The sequence below is a fragment of the Myotis daubentonii genome, chromosome 5, assembly GCF_963259705.1.
Source record: "Myotis daubentonii chromosome 5, mMyoDau2.1, whole genome shotgun sequence".
NCBI lineage: Eukaryota > Metazoa > Chordata > Mammalia > Chiroptera > Vespertilionidae > Myotis > Myotis daubentonii.
The window spans coordinates 16,161,618-16,181,793 of NC_081844.1; the positions used below are offsets into that span (position 1 = coordinate 16,161,618).

General features: G+C 47.0%; 1 protein-coding gene and 1 pseudogene across 1 annotated transcript; both read right to left on the reverse strand.

The window, feature by feature from the left end:
• Window positions 1–859: 859 nt before the first annotated feature.
• LOC132234481 (large ribosomal subunit protein mL42-like) lies at window positions 860–4,415 on the reverse strand (annotated as a pseudogene).
• Window positions 4,416–7,709: 3,294 nt separating this feature from the next.
• POLR3D (RNA polymerase III subunit D) lies at window positions 7,710–12,854 on the reverse strand. Its single transcript, XM_059696018.1, has 9 exons — window positions 12,690–12,854; window positions 12,321–12,490; window positions 11,344–11,387; window positions 10,588–10,739; window positions 10,335–10,459; window positions 9,931–10,099; window positions 9,296–9,561; window positions 8,671–8,823; window positions 7,710–8,505 (listed from the first exon to the last, which is right to left on the reverse strand). The coding sequence occupies exons 2-9, from the start codon at window positions 12,483–12,485 to the stop codon at window positions 8,383–8,385; spliced, it is 1,197 nt and encodes a 398-aa protein (XP_059552001.1). The 5' UTR covers window positions 12,486–12,490; window positions 12,690–12,854; the 3' UTR covers window positions 7,710–8,382.
• Window positions 12,855–20,176: the final 7,322 nt, after the last annotated feature.

Consider the following 20,176-nt stretch of genomic DNA (forward strand, 5'->3'; position numbering starts at 1 on the left):
CCTAGAAGTGGGATCACTGGGTCAAATGGAAGTTCCATATTTAATGTTCTGAGGAAACTCCATACTGTTTTCCATAATGGCTGCACCAGTCTCGGCAAGGCCATTTTTAATAAAGAATCCTAAGGAAATAATTGAGGTTATTGGCAGCAATTATATGATTTTATCATGTCATTTTAAAAATAGTAAACTGGAAAAAACAAAATGTCCCCAAATCAGTGATTTTTGGGAGAATTTTGATAGTCCACAGATAGATTCTAATATAGCTCTTACTCTTATGTTGTATAGTGCAAGAGACATTTCCAAAAGAATTCCTGATTATCCTGCTCCGGGGGAATGTTTGAGGTTGAGTGACTCAACTGAACCATGTGCGTAGGTCTGTGAGGATTAAAGGTTGTTTTCGCAGAAGTACCTGAAATACAAGACCTGCCCTAGCACGCCCTATCAGTGGATAGAGCGTCAGCCTGCGGACTAAGGGGTCCCGGGTTCGATTCTGGCCAAGGGCACATGCCTGTGTTGCGGCTCATTCCCTAGTCGGGGGTGTGTGGGAGGCAGCCAATCAATGATTCTCTCTCATCATTGATGTTTCTATCTCTCTCTCCTTCTCCCTTCCTCTCTGAATTCAATAAAGGAATATTTTTTTTTTTAAAAAAAGACGCTCATTAACATGGGAGAACTATTTATATTTTTTGTGAGATAAAGCACATGGTAAAACTGCATAATATATTATACATAATATACAGTTATGGAGTCTGAAAGAAGGTGCACTAAAATGTTAAAACTTGTTTTATACTATAAAAGGTAATCTAACATTTAAAAAGTTCTATCTAGATATACTTTAACTCTACTGCAATAGATAGTATTTTAACAACATGGCAACTCTTATGGAATGTCTGCCTACCTGTCATTCTTGCTTCTTCCCTACTAACAAAACCCTATGTCAGGCAACAGGATGCCCATCAATGGAGAAAACCGGTGTACCCATGCCCCTTTGCCAGTACCCTAAGGGTGGGTATGTGGCCCAGCTCTATCAATAAGACACAAGGGCAAGTCTCTTTGGCTTCTGAAGAATATTCTTTCTTTATAAGAGCACAATGAGGAAGTTCCTTTACTGCTGTCTACTTTGATTCCTGCTTTGGCTTTGGGTACTGTCATTTGAAGAAATAATGCTGAGCTGTGGCAGTCACTTTGCAACACTGAACTGAGAATGGCAGAATAAATCAATCCAAGGAAATTTGGATGAGGTTTTGGCTACTACCCAGCTCTGGAACCAGCTATCTCCAGACTTCACACGGGAGAATTAAACATTCTTATTGCTTATGTCACTGTCAGCCTAGTTTCCTGTTACTCGTGACAACCATATCCTGCTAGAAGCAGTTTTCTGTCTGGCACCAAATAAATGCTTTAAGTCCACTCTAATTTAAAAGGAACCCTATTAAATACCTACTGCTATCTCATTAAATTTTTTTTAAAAAATCCTCATGTGAGGATATGTTTTTATTGATTTTAGGGGTTTGGGGGAGAGAAACATCAATGTGAGACAGAAACATCAACTGGTTGCTTCCATACATGCCCTGACCAAGGATGGAGCCTGCAACCCAGGTATTTGCCCTGACAGGAAATTGAATGGGATAACGCTCTAACCAACTGACCTACCCAGCCAGAGCTGTTATCTATTTAAAAAAAATGTTTTTAGATAAAGAGGAAGGAAGAGGCAGAGAGAAAAAACATCAACATGAGAAAGAAACATTGATTGGCTGCTTCCTGCACACCCCCTACTAGGGATTGAGCCCACAACCTGGGTATGTGCCTGGACTGGGAAGTGAACCAGCTACCTTTTGGTGCATGGGATGATGCTCAACCAACTGAGCCACACTGGCCAGGGCTGTTATCTCATTTATAATAATAAAAGTGTAATATGCTAATTAGACCAGATAACAATCTCCTGGACAAAGCCGGGGCTGCAAGGGAAGCTGGGTCCCAGGTGCCAGAGGGAAGCCGGTGCAGGCAGCCAGGGGAAAGAAAGGCCTACTCTTGCATGAATTTCGTGCATCAGGCCTCTAGTTTTTATATAAAAGAAAGAAAACTGAGCTTAGAGAAGTAATTTTCCCCAAAGTGACAGGTAGAGTTGGATTCAAGCCCAATCCTGACTCTAAAGCCCACATCTGTCACTTAACCACATGGTTAAAAGAAGATCAAGCCTATAGTTCTCTCTTTTGGTGTCTTAAAAACATGCACATACAGATGCAGGAAGTAATACATTTGCACCCATATATGAATGTTGCTTTGGGTTTTTTACTACCATTATTTGCACTGATTTGTTGAGTAGAACTGTATATTTCAGAGGCTCAGCCAAAAAAGCAGATTTGCCTTGTCTTTATTCCACACTTTTACATCTAATCTGTGAATCAGGGAATAAAGACAAGTTGTGGGGATTTTGACTCTGGGTCATTAACATTCAACCCTGAGGTACCTGAAATGGTGAACAGGAAAGTGGTACATGCTCCTCCTCAAACTTTCTCTGTGTGTATGTTAATCCTCACCCGAAGATATTTTTCCCATTAATTTTTAGAGTGGAAGGAAGGGGGACAGAAACATCAATGTGAGAGATACATCAGTTGGTTACCTCCCACCCTGACCAGCTCTTGGGATTGAGCCTGTAACTGAGGTACATATCCTTGACCAGAATGGAAGACAGAACCCTTCAGTCTGTGGGCTAATGCTCTAACCACTGAGTGAAACTGGCTAGGGCTCCTTAAGCTTTCTTGGAAGAGTTGAAGAACTAAAGACTGAAAAATACCAAACATCTAACGAAGCAGGGTCTTTGAGTTGGCCTAGGAAAGCAGAAGAGTATTTTTTGAGCCAAAGAAACAAGAGAGAGGAATACAATGGAGACCCACTGGCAATGCATTAGCTATATAAAACAGCTATATAAAACAGGAAAGCATTGAAGCCCAGAGAACAAAAAGCAGCTGGCTCCTCATAGCTCAACCTTAGGCCAAATAGGACTTCCACAAACATGTCTCCAAGAAACCTTCTGGTCTAGGCTACAGTGAGAAGAGACCAGAAGACCATCCAACAGAGTTCCTGTGAGCTCTTAGCTATAGAAGGGGCCATGTGGTGATTAAATATTCAATTCCCTCACAGCTGCTGGCTAGGCAGCTTGAAGAGCTCAGTGTAGAAAAAGCCCCAGCCATGACAGAAGGAAGAAACTAAAGGCAGGCATATCCACCCAAAACCTCTGAGGTTACTTGTAAGTCAGGATGCATTCTTACTGAGCGCTCTTATTGTGGTCCATCCGTTTCAGAGGCAGTTTGCTAAGTTCACAGGAAAGGGAGCTGTGAGACTGGCATCTAATAACCAGAGTCACTGTTGCAGGAGGCTTGCCCTAACCTCTAAGATGCCCCACCCTCACTGAACCATGGAAAAATCCAGCCCTGTGGACAAAGGCCCGAGGCAGAGAAGCTGCTCCTCCAGGGCCTACACAATGGAAGGATCAAGAGTGTGATAACCAGCCCAGGTGGTGTGGCTCAGTGGTAGAGGGTCCACCTATGAACCAAGAGGTCATGGTTTGATTCCTGATCAGGGCACATGTCTGGGTTACGGGCTTGAGCCCCAGTGTGGGGCATGTAGGAGGCAGCCGAACAACGATTCTCTTATCATTGATATTTCGCTCTCTCCCTCTCCCTTTCTCTCTGAAAACAATAAAATAAAATAAGAATAGTGTGATAACCTGGTGAAAAGAACAAGGCCCATGAACTAAAAAAGGCCAGCATGGCCAGTGGGGATAGGGACCCAAGCCAAGTGGGTGAACCTGATGATGCTAGGAGACAGAGGTGTGCTTTCAAATTCAAAGCTTTTTTTTTTTTTTTAGATAAAAAGACATTTTATTATTATTTTACTATATTACATAGTAGTGAATATACCTGATTGCATTTTCTCAAATGGCAAATGAGGACAGGACAGCATTTTACTGAAAACTTCAATATCATCTGTCTTTTAGAGGATTCAGTTTCCTACGACGTGTATGATACTGTCCCTAAGGATACCAATGGTGCTTAGTAGTAAAGAGCATTTTGCTAAGTTGTTCTATCATGGGTCCTTGCTCAAAGTGTTCATCTTTTTCTTCTAATCTGGTTTTCAGTATTTGATCCTGTGTTTCTTCATAATTATACACAGGATCTGGCTGAGGGATAGGCTTGGTGTGTTCATATGGAATATCTACAGAAGGATGGTAGCAAACTATTATCCTGCCACCAGATGTCAAAGCAAGTTCTACTTTGCAATTATAGTCATCTAGAAGAGGAGAGTATGAGGATTTATGATAGACACACTATAAAGCTCCATTCTGGATCGGAAATAAATGTTTCAAAATAGTTGTTTGATATTGCCCATTTCACTGCTGATACTGCCACAGTGAATCAAGATGCTTATCAGGTGGTACAGGAAAAGATTTGAAGAGAAAATGCTTTTAAAATTTGCTTGTAGGCACACCTATTTTCATCCCTTAACATCTGCTCACCATGAGCCTACCATCTTGCCTCTAGCTGGGTCCCTCAAATTCAAAGCTTTTAAAGTGGAATGTCATCTGTCAAGTGTCAAAGAGTCCATCTACATAATAAAGAGGCAATATGCAAACTGTCCATTACGGTGTTACAGTAACGACCATTCAACAGGCTGCACGCACAGCCAGGGGACTTGCATGAGGCTCGCTTCCCTGCCCCTGGAGCCAGGCCAGGAAAGTGAGGGGGCTGCGTGGTGACACCCGCACGCAGAAGGCCAGTTCTCAGGGCACAATCAGCAGACACCAACCAGGGAGTGTGAGTGTCGGCAGTGACCCCCGGCAGGGGTCGCACACACGAATCGAGAGCGTGTGGACCCAACATGAAGGAAGGGCCCGGGTGCGATAACGAGTGGACGTCGAGGTAAAGCAGGATAGCCATTGGGTAAACAACACAGGGAGCCCATTGCCACAGACACATAAGGTGGCCCCATGATGCCCGGGGCACTGGTCAATCCTCCCAAGTGCACAACCTCAAAGTCTCTTCCTGCCACGTGAACCTGGCCCTGCCACCGTGGAGACCACAGGCAACCCTCACACCACAGGGAAGCCGCCATGGCTTTCTCTAGCTGTCCATCCATTCATCGGCCTGGTCCAACCCAGACAGGAGCTTGCATCCTGGTGGAATGCCCCCCAAGGACAAGCTGGGCCCCAACCATGCCTGTGCAAGCACGCCCATCGCCTACGAATTCGGGATAGGAGCAGACAGAGAGCTGCTTGAGGCATGGGAGCAGGCACGCTGGGGAATGGGAAAGGCCTCCGCACCCCCGCCCCCACCTCCGCTTCGGCACGCAACAGGAGAAAAGCCTCTTGCGTGAGTAATGCAGCGGTCCCTGCGATGGACACTGGCCCTGGCCCTGGCCCCGGCCCAGGAGGACGCTCCCCTGACTCCCAGAGGGGAGGCATGAGCCACTGTCAGCAAGACACAGCTGCGTCATTGCTCAGGCCCTCAAAGCTGATGTGAGAGGGGCCCGAGTGCCCAAACAGAGGCTGCTACACATCCCAGAGGAAAGAAGTCAGTACTAAGACAGGATGAAAAGCATAGAATTTTTAATTAGCCTGTAAAAAGAGTAAAAGAGTGAGGGAGGAGGGGGGAGGAAGGGAAAGGAGGGAAGAACTTTATAAAGGAGTCAGCAGACAGCAGAGTTAAAGAAGGAAAGAGGATGTGTGAGTGAACTGTAGGAGCTATAAAGAAAATCAAGTATAGCCCTAACGGGTTTGGCTCAGTGGCTAGAGCAGGGGTGGGCAAACTTTTTGACTCGAGGGCCACAATGGGTTCTTAAACTGGACCGGAGGGCCGGAACAAAAGCATGGATGGAGTGTTTGTGTGAACTAATATGAATTCAAAGTAAACATCATTACATAAAAGGTTACGGTCTTTTTTTTTTTCCGATTTATTCATTTCAAACGGGCCGGATCCAGCCCGCGGGCCATAGTTTGCCCATGGCTGGGCTAGAGCATCAGCCTGCAGACAGAAGGGTCCCAGGTTCGATTCCCGTCAAGGGCATGTATCTTGGTTGAGGGCACATCCCCAGTAGGGGTTGTGCAGGAGGCAGCTGATCAATGTTTCTCATTCATCGATGTTTCGAACTCTCTATCCCTCTCCCTTCCTCTGTGTAAAAAAAATTAAAAAAATATATTATTAAAAAAAAGAAAGAAAATCAAGTATAGTTGTGTATTGGGGACAGATTTTAAAAGTAGGAGCCAGAAAAGAAAAATGATAAATGATAGTGAATAATTAGGCAGGTAGATAGATAGATATTGAAACAGTGGAAGTAAGTAGAGAAGAGTATATGGGAAAGGTAGGATGAGAGAGAAAGAGGAAGGGAAGAAAAATTTTAAAGGGGAGCCTGTAGAGCTTAAAAGGAGAATGGGAAGAAGGAAGAAATGGGGGAGGGAGCAAAGCAGGTCTGAGGGAGGAAGTGAAGAAAAAAATTAAGGTGGGAAGGAAAAGGGGAGGGAGGGCTGGGGTAAAGATAAAGAAGGAATGTGGGGAGGGAGGGAGGGTAGGAGATAGATGGGAAGGATGATGGAACAAAAGTAGGAGATAAGGAGGAAAGAAGTTTATAAATGAGTCAGTAGGAAAAAGTGTTACATAAAGGAGAAAAATTGTGTGAGGGAGAAGTCAATAAGGAAGTCAAATACAATTATGTGTGAAGGGGATAAGATTTTTTAAAAAAAGTTAATAGGGGTGACCAGGCCAGCAGGGGAGGGCAGTTAGGGGAATCAGGCCAGCAGGGGAGGACAGTTAGGGGGACCAGGCAGGCAGGCAGAGTGGTTAGGGCAGGCAGGCAGGTGAGCAGTTAGGAGTTAGAGGTCCCGGATTGCGAGAGGGATGTCCAACTGCCTGGAGGATTGGGCCTAAACTGGCAGTTGGACATCCCCTGAGGGCTCCCAGATTGGAGAAGGTGCAGGTCAGGCTGAGGGCCCCGCCCCAATGCACAAATTTGGTGCACTGGGCCTCTAGTTATTTAATAAATCTCAACTTCTCTTTTTTTCTCACCTGAGGATGTTTTTCCCTGATTCTAGAGAGGAAGAAACATTGATATGAGAAACACTGATGAGTTGCCTCCCACACACACACTCAACCAGGGATCCAATCTGCAACCTGGTTCTGTGCCTTGACGGGGAATCAAACCCATGACCCTTCAGTGCATGGGACAATGCTCTAACCAACTGAGCCAGTGGCCAGGGCTAACTTTTATCTTACCAAGGGTTGTTCTTTAGCAGTAGTTGACTTAGTGTAGTGTTAATTCCCTATGAGAATTATTAATTGCTCTTTTGAGAAACCCTTCAATGGAAGCTAGAAGAGTACTTATTCCAGGGGTGAGGGTAGGGGGAACAAGTGTTCAGACCACTGTGTCACCTAAAGGCATTCGTAGGTGCTGGGAAGATTCTGACTTCTTTACTTTGATAGGACCCAGAGCTAGGACCTCACAGCAATGAACAGGAAGTACTTGGCTAAGAACACTCAGGAGAAAAAGGGCATAGAAGGGCCTGAACCTGTACCTTCAGAGGATTAGGCTGGGGTGGGGGGTCGGGGGTCGGAGGGTGGTTGGGATGTGGAATAAGAATGCAGGGACAAAGCATTCACTTCCCCTGAGAGATTCTCAGAATCTCTATTTTGTTTGAATATAGACTCAGGCAAAGGGAAGGGAAACTAACATTTATTGAGTGACTACTGTACATGTGGGGGCCTTGTGCAAGGAGTTTTCATCTACAACATTCCATTTAATCCTCACACCAACCTTGTGAGGTAGGTATTGTCCTCATTTTTATCAAACAAGGAATATGAGGCTCAGAAAGGTTAGGTGGTTTGTCCAAGGTCACACTACTAGTTACTGATGGAGCTGGGCCTGAGTACTGAGACTCAGACGAAAACATTCCCTGCTCTCTCTCCGACTGCCCCTCAGGAGGAAGGAGGGAGCGAGAGCAGCAGCAGCAGTTCTTACACTCCCCACAGCGAGAACCCCGATGGTCACCATGAGGAGGAGCCTGTACTCTTCCACAGACCCTCCCCTCTGCACCTGGGAAAGATGTAGTCAGCTGAAGAGATAAAGCATAAATATAATAATAAATAGAAGGGACAAGTCCCCCAGCAGCAACGACATGCAGCATCCATGCTGTGGGAAGGCCACTGTGCCATTCGCAGCTGCTGTGGGAGGGAGCCACATGGGCCCGGTGGGGAAAACTGGGGCAATGGCTGCCAGAGGCTGGAGTGGGTGGGCTAAACAGGCCTGTTCCGGGTCACACAGATTTCAGAACAAAACGTCTGGAGCAGGCAGCAGCCATGGGCAGTCACCATCATCCTCCATCTGCTCATTTTACCGGTGTTTGTGATCCAAGAGGGATTCAAAATTGGGGGAACATACAAGTTTGTGCTTTACGTGTCCTAGGACTGTCATGTCCCCCGTCCTACTGTCTCCAAGGCCCACGGACACCAGCTCCTGCCAATCGACAGAGAAGGCAATGAGAACAAAACCACACAGCCCATCCATCAGTCCTGATTTTAATGTGATAATCCCAAGAACCCTTCTCCCTCACTTAGCACCGATTCCTCAGCATCCTCCACCTCTTAAAGGGCCTCTGCCCTTGAATGGATGGGCTCTCACCTGCAGAAAAGAGCAGGCAGTTCCCATTGTTACATCCAGAGTCACCTTGCCCAGGAGGAGCTGTACCTTTCCTGACTTGCGGATGAGCAGCTTGCCAACCTGACCCTCTGTCAGGTCAGCCAGGGTACAAGCATTCTCTGCCAGCCTGGCTTCCTGTGAAGAGAATCAGGGTATTGAGAGGGGGGAAGGAGCAGTTTCCTCCATCCTTCATGAGGGAACCCTTTCCCAAAGAAAGGCATCAGCAGCAAAGGTTAGCATAAGCTCCCCAAAAAGGGCCTTTTCCTAGGGCTGCTTGCACTGGTTAAAAAAAACACACACCACAAAACAAAACAAAAATTACCCACAGCAAACAAACAAATATTAACAACTGCTGAAACTGGGTAATGGCACATGAGGGTTAATGGCCTCTCATGTACACGTTCAAGTATTTCATCGTAACAAGTAAACATACATATAACTGAGGTTGAAGTACAAAGCCCCAAGTTTCTTATGGGGAGAAAGAACAAATACATGATGTTCTTGCAATTCAGCTTGGTGGCACACCCCTGCTTCATGCTATAGTCGCTGCTTCCCTTCCTGACCGATCCCCCCACCACATTTCCACACAACTCATTCCTGAGCATACCCGGTCTTTCTCCTGCTTCACGACCACCATCTGTCCATCTTCACTCTGCACCTCTGTCTTGATAGGCTTGATGTCCTGAGTAGGCGGCTGGCCAGGGAGCGTGTCTGGCAGCTGGAGGAACAGCAGCTCTTCCTCCTGCGTAAGGCTCAGCTCCCTGAGCAGCTCTGCCACAGATACATCCTTTGGGAGGCCCGGGGTCTTTCTGGCTGCTCTGGGAGGAGCCTTCATCTTGGCCTCCTCCTCCTCATCTCGTGGCTCCTCTTTTACTGCCCAAAGTAACAAAAATGGAAGAGCTATCTACAAGTGGCCACCCTCTGTGTCATCTCATTGTACCCATCCCTTCACCCCCAACTGCTCCAGTCGCTCAGCCAGGAAGCTGCAGAGAAACACTAGTTGTGAAGCGGGATCGAGGAATTGTGTGACTTATCTAATAAGGGGTATCTGTGGCTAGGCCCACCGGTTCATATCAGCATGAACCTTCTGAGAGTGAGACTTTAGTGTCTTTGTTCAGGCCATGTATTTTACAGCTGGAATGGGAGAGGATCTGCTTATTATGCAGCAATCTGGGAGGCCCATGGTGGGGACTGGGGGGCAGCCACGGGAAAGGAGACGAGATGTTAACTGACACAGAGTACCTTTCACAACAGGCACATCCACCTCCATGTCCTCTTCCTTGGGGCCAGCCAGCCAAGGTTTAACATCTGGTTCTTCATTCTCTTCCTTAAACAACCACCCAGAGTGAGCCAGAGGCAGCTGTACAGGCATGTTTCGAGTGTCATTCCTCAGCCCAGGGTCATCGATGAACTGCCAAAGAAGAGTCAGCGGCTGCCATGGCCTGGCCAGCAGATACACACACTGGGATTGCAGCCCACTTTAGCCCCTTTCTAACTGAAGAGTCCTCTGCTCGCCAGGCGTCCAGGACATCAGAGAGCAATTCTTCCTCCAATCCTGACTCCACAGGCCCTTTCCACTGCCATAAAGAAGGCCCATCCCCCCCACGCCACCCCCCCCCCCACCCCCCCAGCCTGCTGGTACCCACATCATCCTTCTCCAGCATGCGCAGGATCTGTTTTGTTTCTTCGTCTGTCTCTCTCTTCTCTTTTTTGATGTTGATGATATGAGAGGGCCCCATGTCCGACACATCCACTGTCTTATCCCAGTTCCCTGTGGGAAATCACCCAGTTCACCAGGGGCAAGGAAAACTAAAGTGGGAACAGGGGAATCCCACTGCCCTTCTCTCAGGCAGTCTGAACTGAAACCCATTGATTCCTTCCTCCCGGAAGCTTTCGTACCCTTTTTCTTCATCATTTCAGCGGGGCCCTGCTCAAAGATGGAATGGGACTGGATCACTTCTGGTCGCCCCCGGCCCCGTCCATGACCCTCTCGCTGTCGGTCTCTATCCCTCTCACGCTTCTCCTTCTTAATGGTTACTTCTTCCTTGGGTCTGGAAAGGAGAATGGATTAAGGGAAACTACTCACTTACCCTTCCTGGGAGAACTGGTCTTAATTCGCCCACATATCTCCACTCCACCTGAGCCAATAACTACATCATGAGACACAGAACCCAATCCAAAGTCTAACACTCTTCTCACTTCCTTGGTGTGCAGAGTCCTTTCAGTTTGTTTTACTTTATCTTCTTGTTTGAGGATATGTATTGAAACTATAACTCAAAAGTTGACTTACAGAGACTGTCCCAAAAGGTAAAAATTTTTTGTATTCATTGAAAACAGGAAGGCTGTAATGTAAAAGAACTTAAGGGAAAACTTAATATATCTTTGTCTAAATGAGTGGCTCTCAACTCTGGCTGTAAAAGAGAATCACTCTGTTTCATTGCAAACAAATTACATCACAATTTCTGGGAAGGCCTCCCAGGCATCAGAATTTTTTTAAAGCTCGCACATTAGAATCAGCTGGGAGCCAGGTTGGAAACAACTAAATACACAAATTTAAATTTCTGTGCCACATACCTAGTTACTAGTATTTCCCACAAGGCTCAAATTCAGAGCACATAAATAAGGGGTGAGTATTCAGAAGGCCTAGCTACTTACTCTTCCTTGATCTTCCGACTGATGATATTTGGGGTGAAGGTTTTCTGAAAGTGAAATACGGGAGTCACTGATTTGGTCATTTCCGATCCCAAAGCACTGCAGAAAAAGAAAAACTCCCAAAGGGGATCAACTGTGGACCAAAACCACCATGGCTCTCTTCTGTACATTCCACACTGTTGTCGGGGACTTACAGAGACAGACATGTGCCTGAGAAGGGTGCCTGAACAGAAATGTCAAGTCATGGTGGCAGCAGTTACACAGAAAGGGGCACCAAGACCCACGTAAACTAGCAGCTTCAGTCTCCCCCCTGAAAGGAGACCCTCGGGACTTCTAAACGCAAAGGACCTGAGCTAACCTCACCTCCAGTCCTCAAACTGCTACAGAGAGCAAAGAGCTCAAGGAGGACAGACAGATGTGCCAGGACTCACGAGCAGAAGACAGGTTGGACTGCCACCAGAATGCACCCGGGCAAACTTACATCTTTAAAAAAAAAAGCAAGGCTGCTTTCTGCTTGCCATCGCCCCGCTCCCTACCGAAGGGCTGCTCTTCACATCTGCGGCCATGACACCAGGGAGAGGACACCGCGCCGCCAAGGCCAGGCCTGGGACCCACCACCCTCCAGCCCAGAAGTGCGCACCCGATCCACGGCACATTCAGGCGCCGTCCAAGCGCAGGCAAACGTGTGCCTGGCAACTCCCCTGGGCTTCTTAGCGGTGACCACACACACAAAAGTAAATAAACACTTTTAAGTTGCTTTTACACAAGTTAGAATGTTCTCCCCTCCAGCCATCTCTGAGAACCAGGTCAAAAGCTGGTTTCCAGCATCTAGACGTCAAGGCAGGACAGGCTCCCCCCAAATCTGCGGGCAGAAGTCTGGGTACGAGGGTCACAGGGCCCCACACCACGCCTGGCGCACGGCAGGCCCGACATGCGCATCCGCTGTACCCCAGGAGGCTGGGGTTCGAGGTAATCGGTACCTTCTTGACTCCCCCGAGGGTGAGATCCCGGGAGCGGATGGAGGGAAGGCGGCCCGGGGTGAGGTGTGGCGTCGGCCGCTGTCCGATAAGCCCCCGGGCGCCAGAGAGGAGGGCGCGGGGCGCTCCCGGAGCGCTGGGCTCGCCCGCGGCCTTTCCTCCCGACATGCTGCCTGGAGAGAAGAGGGGAGACAGCAACGTCAACCGCGGGGACCTACCCGGGGACCCACCCACCTGGCCGCTCGCCCCCCAGCCGGTGCGTCCCTCCCTCGAGTCTCAGCTCCTCCCCTCCCACGTGGCGACTCCCCGGACCGCCGCGGCCGGAGCCACGGGCGCGCCCTCCCCGCAGGCCTCGCGAGGCGGGACGCTCACCAGCCCCCGCCGACCCCACGCCGTGCGGGTCCCGACTCCACGCCGTGCAGGTCGCGACTTCAGCTCCGGCGCGGCCCGCGGCCGACCCTAGGTCTCGGCGTGAGGCGGAAGTCTGCGTGGCGGGGCCCGGGCGCCGCCATCTTGCCGCAGGGCGGAAGTGAGGTCGGTGGGCGGGGCCTGCCACCCTATTTATCCGGCGGCGCCCCGCTCGCCTCCGCCTTCTCTTCCCGGTTCTTCCCGGAGTCGGGAAAAGCTGGGTTGAGAGGGCGAAAAAGGAAGAGGGGACTGTGCCTGGTTTCGCCTCAGGGTCTTGGCCTAGGGCGGAGGGGGCTGGCGGCGCCCCGCTCCGCCGGTGGAGGCCTTGGCCGCCGCCGTCACGCCATGTGGGGATTCTCCGCGGTGGACCGAGGGGCACTGGGGTCGCGGCTCCGATGGGGAGAGGGGCGCGGGCAGAGGCCGGGACCCGGACTCACAGTCGGGGAGCCCTGGCCGGCTGCGGGCTCGGTGGTGACCTTGGCATGGTCACTGCTCCCCGGGCAGCGGCGTCGCCCTCGCCGGGGAGTCCTTTCCCTGCACTCCCGGGGGTTCTGCGTGAGGCTGCGGCGCCCGCTCGAGCCGCTGCGCTGACCCTCCGAGACCCGGGTGAGGGCCCCGGGTCCACGCCTGGAGCCCGAAAATCCAAGTTTGCGCTACTGCAAGGGACGGATTTAAAGGACTCTTACTGTGACTCGGCATTTGTAATTTAACGTGAAGAATAGCTTTTGCTGTTATTTCCCCCACCCCCACCATGCAGAAACCATGAAACATTAGGCCAAGTGAGGCAAGGAAACACACCCCCCGTGGAGTACTGTTAACCCTCTGCAGCGTGTCCCCGGCCCCTTCACATAGCTGCCCTGTTGCGCTACAGTTTTGAACCTCCCTTTTCAAACATTTCTTGGTTGCTCTATCAGAAGACGGTCATTCTCAGGCGGCTATGTCATGATTTGCCTGTTTTCCTGTTGGGACACTTAGGTCCCTGTTGTGAACACGCTGTAGTGAACATCTGGTGCGTTTAGCGTTTTTTCTTCTTTTGGATTATATCCCCAGGATGACATTTCTAGACTGGTGATAACTGGCCAAACGATGTACTTTTTTTCTTCAGTAATTTTTTTTTTTAATGTAGAGATCATTATAGACACACGTGCAGTTGTAATAAATAATGCAGACATCTCATCAAGCACCCTTTTCTATTCCTGGTCAGGGCACATACCCAGGTTGTGGGTTCCATCCCCACAGGGGTATATAGGAGGCAACCAATCCATGTTTCCCTCTCTCTCTCTCTCTCTCTCTCTCTCTCTCTCTCTCTCTCTCTCTCCAATAAAAATATCCTTGGATGAGGATTTAAAAGGAAAGTAACACTGATAGTCAAAATACAAGACACTTCCGTCACCATAAGGACCCCTCCTGTTGCCCTTTTATAGCCACACCTTCCTCGCTCCCACCCACCCCGGCAACCACTAATCTGTTCTCTATTTTTATACTTGTATTATTTCAAAAGTGGAAATCATTCAAAAATGGAATCATACATTATGTGACTTTTTTTTTTACTGAGCATAACTCCCTGGAGATTATCCAAGTTGTGTTTATCATTAATTTGTTCCTTTTATTGATGAGTATCCATGGTTGGTTTAACTGCACTTTGAAGGTCATGTGGGCTATTATGAATAAAGCTGCTATGAACACACATGTACAGGTTTTTGTGTACACGTAAGTTTTTATTTCTCTGGGATTAATGCTCAAGAGAGCAATTGTTGGGTCAAATGGTAGTTGTACGATTAGTTTTCTAAGAAACTGCCAAACTGTTTTCTCAGTGGCTGTAACATTTTGAACATGCACGTTTTATATTTCTTCATCCATATTGCTAAATTGCTTTAAAAAAGGGTTGTGCTATTATGCATCACCACTAAAAATGTATATGTGTATAGTATATAAGAATATATATGATATTTTCCCACATCCTTTTGAGTAGTGCTCTTAAAATTTTTGAGAGTTTAATAATATATTAATATTTTGTGGTTTCTAACCAGACTTTTTCAACTTCTTCTCTTCTGACTGGTTTTGTGATTACCAAACCTAACCAAAGAAAAGCCCTTCCTGTCCCCTGCAGAACTTCGCTGCAGTGGCCTTAGCTTCTGACGGGAGCACTAGATGAAATTGCTTTGATTTCATTCGCTGGGCTTTGAGGTCCACCAACCTTTTAGCAGCTCCCCGATTTTGTTTTCTTACAAACATACTTAGTCACTGTAGAAAATTGGGGAATTTTTAAAAAGCACCCAGAAGAAAATGAAAATCACTTATTATTATACCATCAATTATTCTATTACTTGAAGTTGTTTTTCAATGGATATAGATTTTTAAAAATTGAGGTATTTTGCATATAGTTCTGCAGTCTCTTTTCTTTTAACAATATACTATAAACATTTTCTGAGTTATTAAATATGCTTCTAAATTATGACTTTTAGTGGCTAAATAGCACTCTACATTGTTATCTGGTACCATAATCTAACCAATTTCCTTCCTCAAATGCTTTTTGGGTTTTCTTAGCATTTTTCACCCAAAAAGGACAAGAGGAGAGAAAACTTAAATTAAGTCTTCCACCTTTAACATTAGGATTATAATTATTATTATAATTTCCCTTTAAGAAGATTCTTCAGCCCCGGCCAGGCAGCTCAAGTGGTCAGTGTGGTCCCCATATGCCAAGATTTCGGGTTCAATCCCTGGTCAAGGCACATACAATAATCAACCAATGAATGCATAAATAAGTGGAACAACAAAACAATGTCTCTCTCTCTCTCTCTCTCTCTCTCTCTCTCTCTCTCTCTCTCCCCTCCCTTCTTCTCTCTTTTTAAAAATAAATTTTAAAAAGAAGATTCTTCAGTATTTCCTCTTATTAGACTAACTAGAGGCCCGGTACACAAATTCATGCACGGGTGGGATTTTTCGGGGTGGCCTGCAGAGATCAGGCCCCAGCTTGCGCTCTCAGCCTTGCAAGCCCACAGCCCCATCTGGCACCCTGCCTTAGCCCGGCGTCGCCCCCTCACCTGCTCCATCATCCTGTCTGCAGGGGGATTGATTGGGGCCGGGCCCCCCACCCAGCTCCCTCAGTGCCTGGGAGCTGAGCAGCAGCCCCGCCCCCCTCCCCTCACTCCCGTACCCCCTCCGCTGCCACTGGTCGCAGTCTGGGGGGCAATCGGCGGGGCAATTGGGCCCCAGCTCACACCTGCCTTGGCCTGGTGCTGCCCGCTCACCTGCTCCACTGTCCCGCCACGGTTCCGCTCTCATCGGGGCCCATTAGGGCCAGCAGCACTTCACTGCTGACTGCTGCCAGTGTTGTGTCAACACCGACCATGTTCCGTGCTTCCCCCTGGTGGTCAGCGCATGTTATAACAAGCGGTCTAACTCCCGGTCTCCCAGTCGGATTCCCAGTTGAATGACCACCTGAGGGGACAATTTGCATATTAGGCTTTTATTATGTAGGATATACTCTCAGCACCATTCTTTTTTTTTACTTATTCCAACACCTCCCTCTTCATTTTCTCCCAAAGAGCATTCATTCTTTTATCTAGCCTCAAAAGAAACTTGTTAGTCATTACTAACTGAACCCTGTGTAATCACATCTGTGATTCTTACAGATCTTAATTTTTTTAAATAACATTTATTGCATTTTATTTTTATACTAGAGGCCTGAAATTTGTGCATTTTGGGGGGGAGGGTCCCTCAGCCTGGCCTGTGCCCTCTCACAGTCTGGGAGCCCTCGGGGGATGTCCAACTGATGGCTTAGGCCTGGGCCTAAGGGGGAGTGGGCCTAAGCCATCAGTCGGACATCCTTAGCACTGCTGCGGAGTGGGAGGGGCTCCCGCCACCACCACTGTGCTCACCAGCCATGAGCCTAGCATCTGGCTGAGCAGTGCTCCCCTGGCCTATGGGAATGCACTGACCACCAGGGGGCAGCTCCTGCCTTGAGCATCTGCCCTCTGGTGGTCAGTACACATCATAGCCACTGGTCGTTCTGCTGTTGGGTCGATTTGCATACTAGCCTTTTATTATGTAGGATATTTCATAGTAAAGACAATCTAATTCTTTTATGATCACTTAGTGAAACTAATAAACTCTTAAAAACAAATATAGTTTTCTGGGTATAAGTGGCAAACGCTGGGGCCAGGGATCAAGCCCAAAATATAGGCATGTGCCCTAACCAGGAATCAAACCTGAGACCCTTCAGTGTACAGAAAGACGCTCCAACCAACTGAGCCACACCAGCCAGGGTCTGTTCCCGTGAATTCTTGATGGGCGTTGCAAATACTAAATGAATAAAGAATTGTTTTGAATATGTATCAGTAGAGTAAGAGCAATGTGTGGTATGAGGATGCTGTCCAAGTTCAAGCTATAACATGTTCTTTATGAGTAATTTGTCCTAATTTGTTGCCATCATTTTGCAAGCCATTTATTTTCAGGTTCTTCTTCACCTTCTTGAGCTCTACATATTGAAGAGCTCTGGGACTCAGTCCTCAGAACTCTTCTCTTTTTTCTCTATACTTAACTCCCTTGGTCCAGTTTCTCGGCTTCAAACCTTGTGCTTATCTCAATATGGACCTCTCAGAACTCCAGATGTGTATCTCTGCCTATCCCACACCTCCACTTGATGTCTGTCCTCATCCAAACTTTTGATTTTCCTCCTTGAACTACTCAAGGCTTCCCCATCTCAGTACATGGCAGCTCATTCCTCTAGTAGTTCAAGTAAAAAGTCTTGTAGTTATTCTTGACTTTCTCTTTCTCTCATGCAATACAGCTGATGTGTTGGCTCTTCCATATATATATATCCAGAATCTTACCACTTCTCCCCACCTTCACTGACATCCCATCTTGGTGTAAGCTACCTCTTTTTTTTTTTTTTTTTTTTTTTTTTTTGCTGTGATTATTGTAACAGCCTTCTAACTAGCCTCCCTGCTTCCACCTGTGCCAGCCTCAGTGTAGTCCCAACATATTTCACACCAGGTCAAGTCTCTGCTCTAAACTTCCCAGGGGGTTCCCCTTTCAGAGTAAAAACCAGAGACTTGGGATTGGCCTATGCAGCTCTGCCTCATCTGTCTGTCCACTCACCTCCTCTCTGTCCTCAGCTCCTACCATGCTTCCCTCACTCACGCTGCTCCAGCCACACTGGTCCTCTTTCTATTTCTGGAACAATCTGACATGCTCCTGCTTCAGGGCCTCTGTACCTGCTGCCTGGAGAGCTCTTCCCCCACATAATTCTCCATGGAGCCCGCCCTCCTCCTCCCTCCCTCCCTCCAGTCAGGGTTTTTGTTTTGTTTTGTTTTAATCCCAAAGTTACCTTCTCAAGGAGGCCTTCTCTCATGACTCTATTTAAAATTGTACCCTCCCACTCCCCCAGGACATTCCCTATCCCTATTCACTGACTTATTTTTCTCTGTAGCATTTATTGTCTAATAGAGTTTGTTTATATCTTTCTTGCTCTTCCCAGAAAGTAAGCCCCAAAGAGCATGGATTTTTTTCCTCTCCTCCCACTACAGCGTCCGCATTGTCTGAAACAGTACCTGATACATAGGAAACACCCAGTACATTTTTGTTGAATGAATGAATGAATTCCAGTTTGTCGTGAGACTGAGTCACAATGTGGACGTACATTAGAACAAGAAGGGTGGCTTGTTTCCAGGTGGATTGCATCAGCAATTTGATGTTGGCACCATTGATGTACAAGCCTTCTTTGTGTTGTGTCTTCATATGTCTTCTCTATAGGTTTCTCTGCATGCAACTCTGTGAAGAGAATAAGTGTGGCACATACTGAGTGAGGGGCTGGGAGAGCCTTCCCTAGTGGCAACAGTGTGTGTCTTCAGTATGTGTGTCTTGTCCCTGGCATCCTGCCACGCAGGGCCCAGAGGTATTCCATGGGTCCTGTCTCATGCTATTCTACCTTGGGTATAACGTAGTGACTATCCCAGTACCATGGTTCTATCATGTTAATCCTTCTTTCATTTCACCTGCGATTCTTTTTCATTGTTCTTCATCTTCTTCCCTTCAACTTTCTTTTGCCCTTTCAACATTTCATTTCTCTAGAGGCCTTAAGTATAATTCAGCATCTTTCCATGTCTTAAAATTGTTAAATATTTCCGTTTTCAGAAAGCTAAAAAAAAAGTGTTATATTCTTTAGTTGAGTGAATACTCAGAAATGTATCTAGTTTTTAGAATTACTTTAATGCTCTGTAGAAAGTTCAAAATAGGTGGCTGCTGAGGGTTGTAGCAGGTCTAAACAGAACTTCAAAAAGATAAAGCAAATAAGCACTGAGAAACTCACACAGTTCTTATAAACAGTCATTGCCCACTCCTGTCACTGTCAACACATGCAAATGAGCAAGGTAGTTTTTCTGGGCAGTCTGGATGTGCGTGCATTCCTTGGCCCAGGAGATCGTCACATTTAGGTCAACCCGGAGGGAAGACACATACACATTTTGAGTCTATAAAGTGCATAAGCAATAGTGAGACTGTGGGCTTTGTTTTGTTTTTTCGCTTACAGCCTCATCTCTGTTATGTCAGACTCTATGTTTGCTCTGTGCCCTTCTACCAGGAAGAACCAGCCTTTGTGCTCACACCTGAATTTAAATCTAATTTTACTTCTTATGGAGTGAGTCTCATTTCCTACCATCAGTCTTTTTAAAGCACGGTGGATGGTTCCACCTCTCAGGGTTATGAGACTCGCATGCCTTGCGTTGTGTCTTGGTGCTTCATAAGTGCTTTTGTTATTGAAGCATCCATCTTCTATAAAAACTGCTGTGTGAAATTTTAACCCTACATTTTGGCTTCTGTAATGCTTGCTGGCTTAAATAATAAGGAAAATAAGACTACTCTCATTTCAGAGAGGCCATTAAACCTTCCCCAGACGAAGTTATCAGTGCTGGCACCAGGCCAAGCCTTTGGTTGAGGTCTCAAAGCCCTCAGCACATAGGGGCTCTTTAAGAACTTGCAAAGGGGACCAGAACAGAACCCCATATTTGGGAGACAAAGAGGGTAAGAAGGTATAAATACAGGAAACTTCCTGTGTGATGGGGCCCAGAATTGGAGAGACATTTTCCTCTGGGCCCACGCGTAATAATAATAATAATAATAATAAATGTAACTCAGTTTCTCTAAGAGTTGCTTGGTTCTTCTCCGGTTTTCTGTAACATTATTATCATCACCATAGCTTAGGTAAATTACTCAATATGGAAACTTCTGAGCATGCACAAAAATGGAGAGAATAGCTTATTAAATCTCAGAGTACCAGCTTCAACAGTTATCCACTCCTGCTGAGTTTGTGTCATCTACCCCTCCCCCCACTCTCTTCTGGATTATTTTTAAACAAATCACAGATTACCATGCTATTCATCCAAAGTATTATAATATTTAATATAAATTGTCATATCATAATATGATATAACCTGGAAGATATTCTTTAA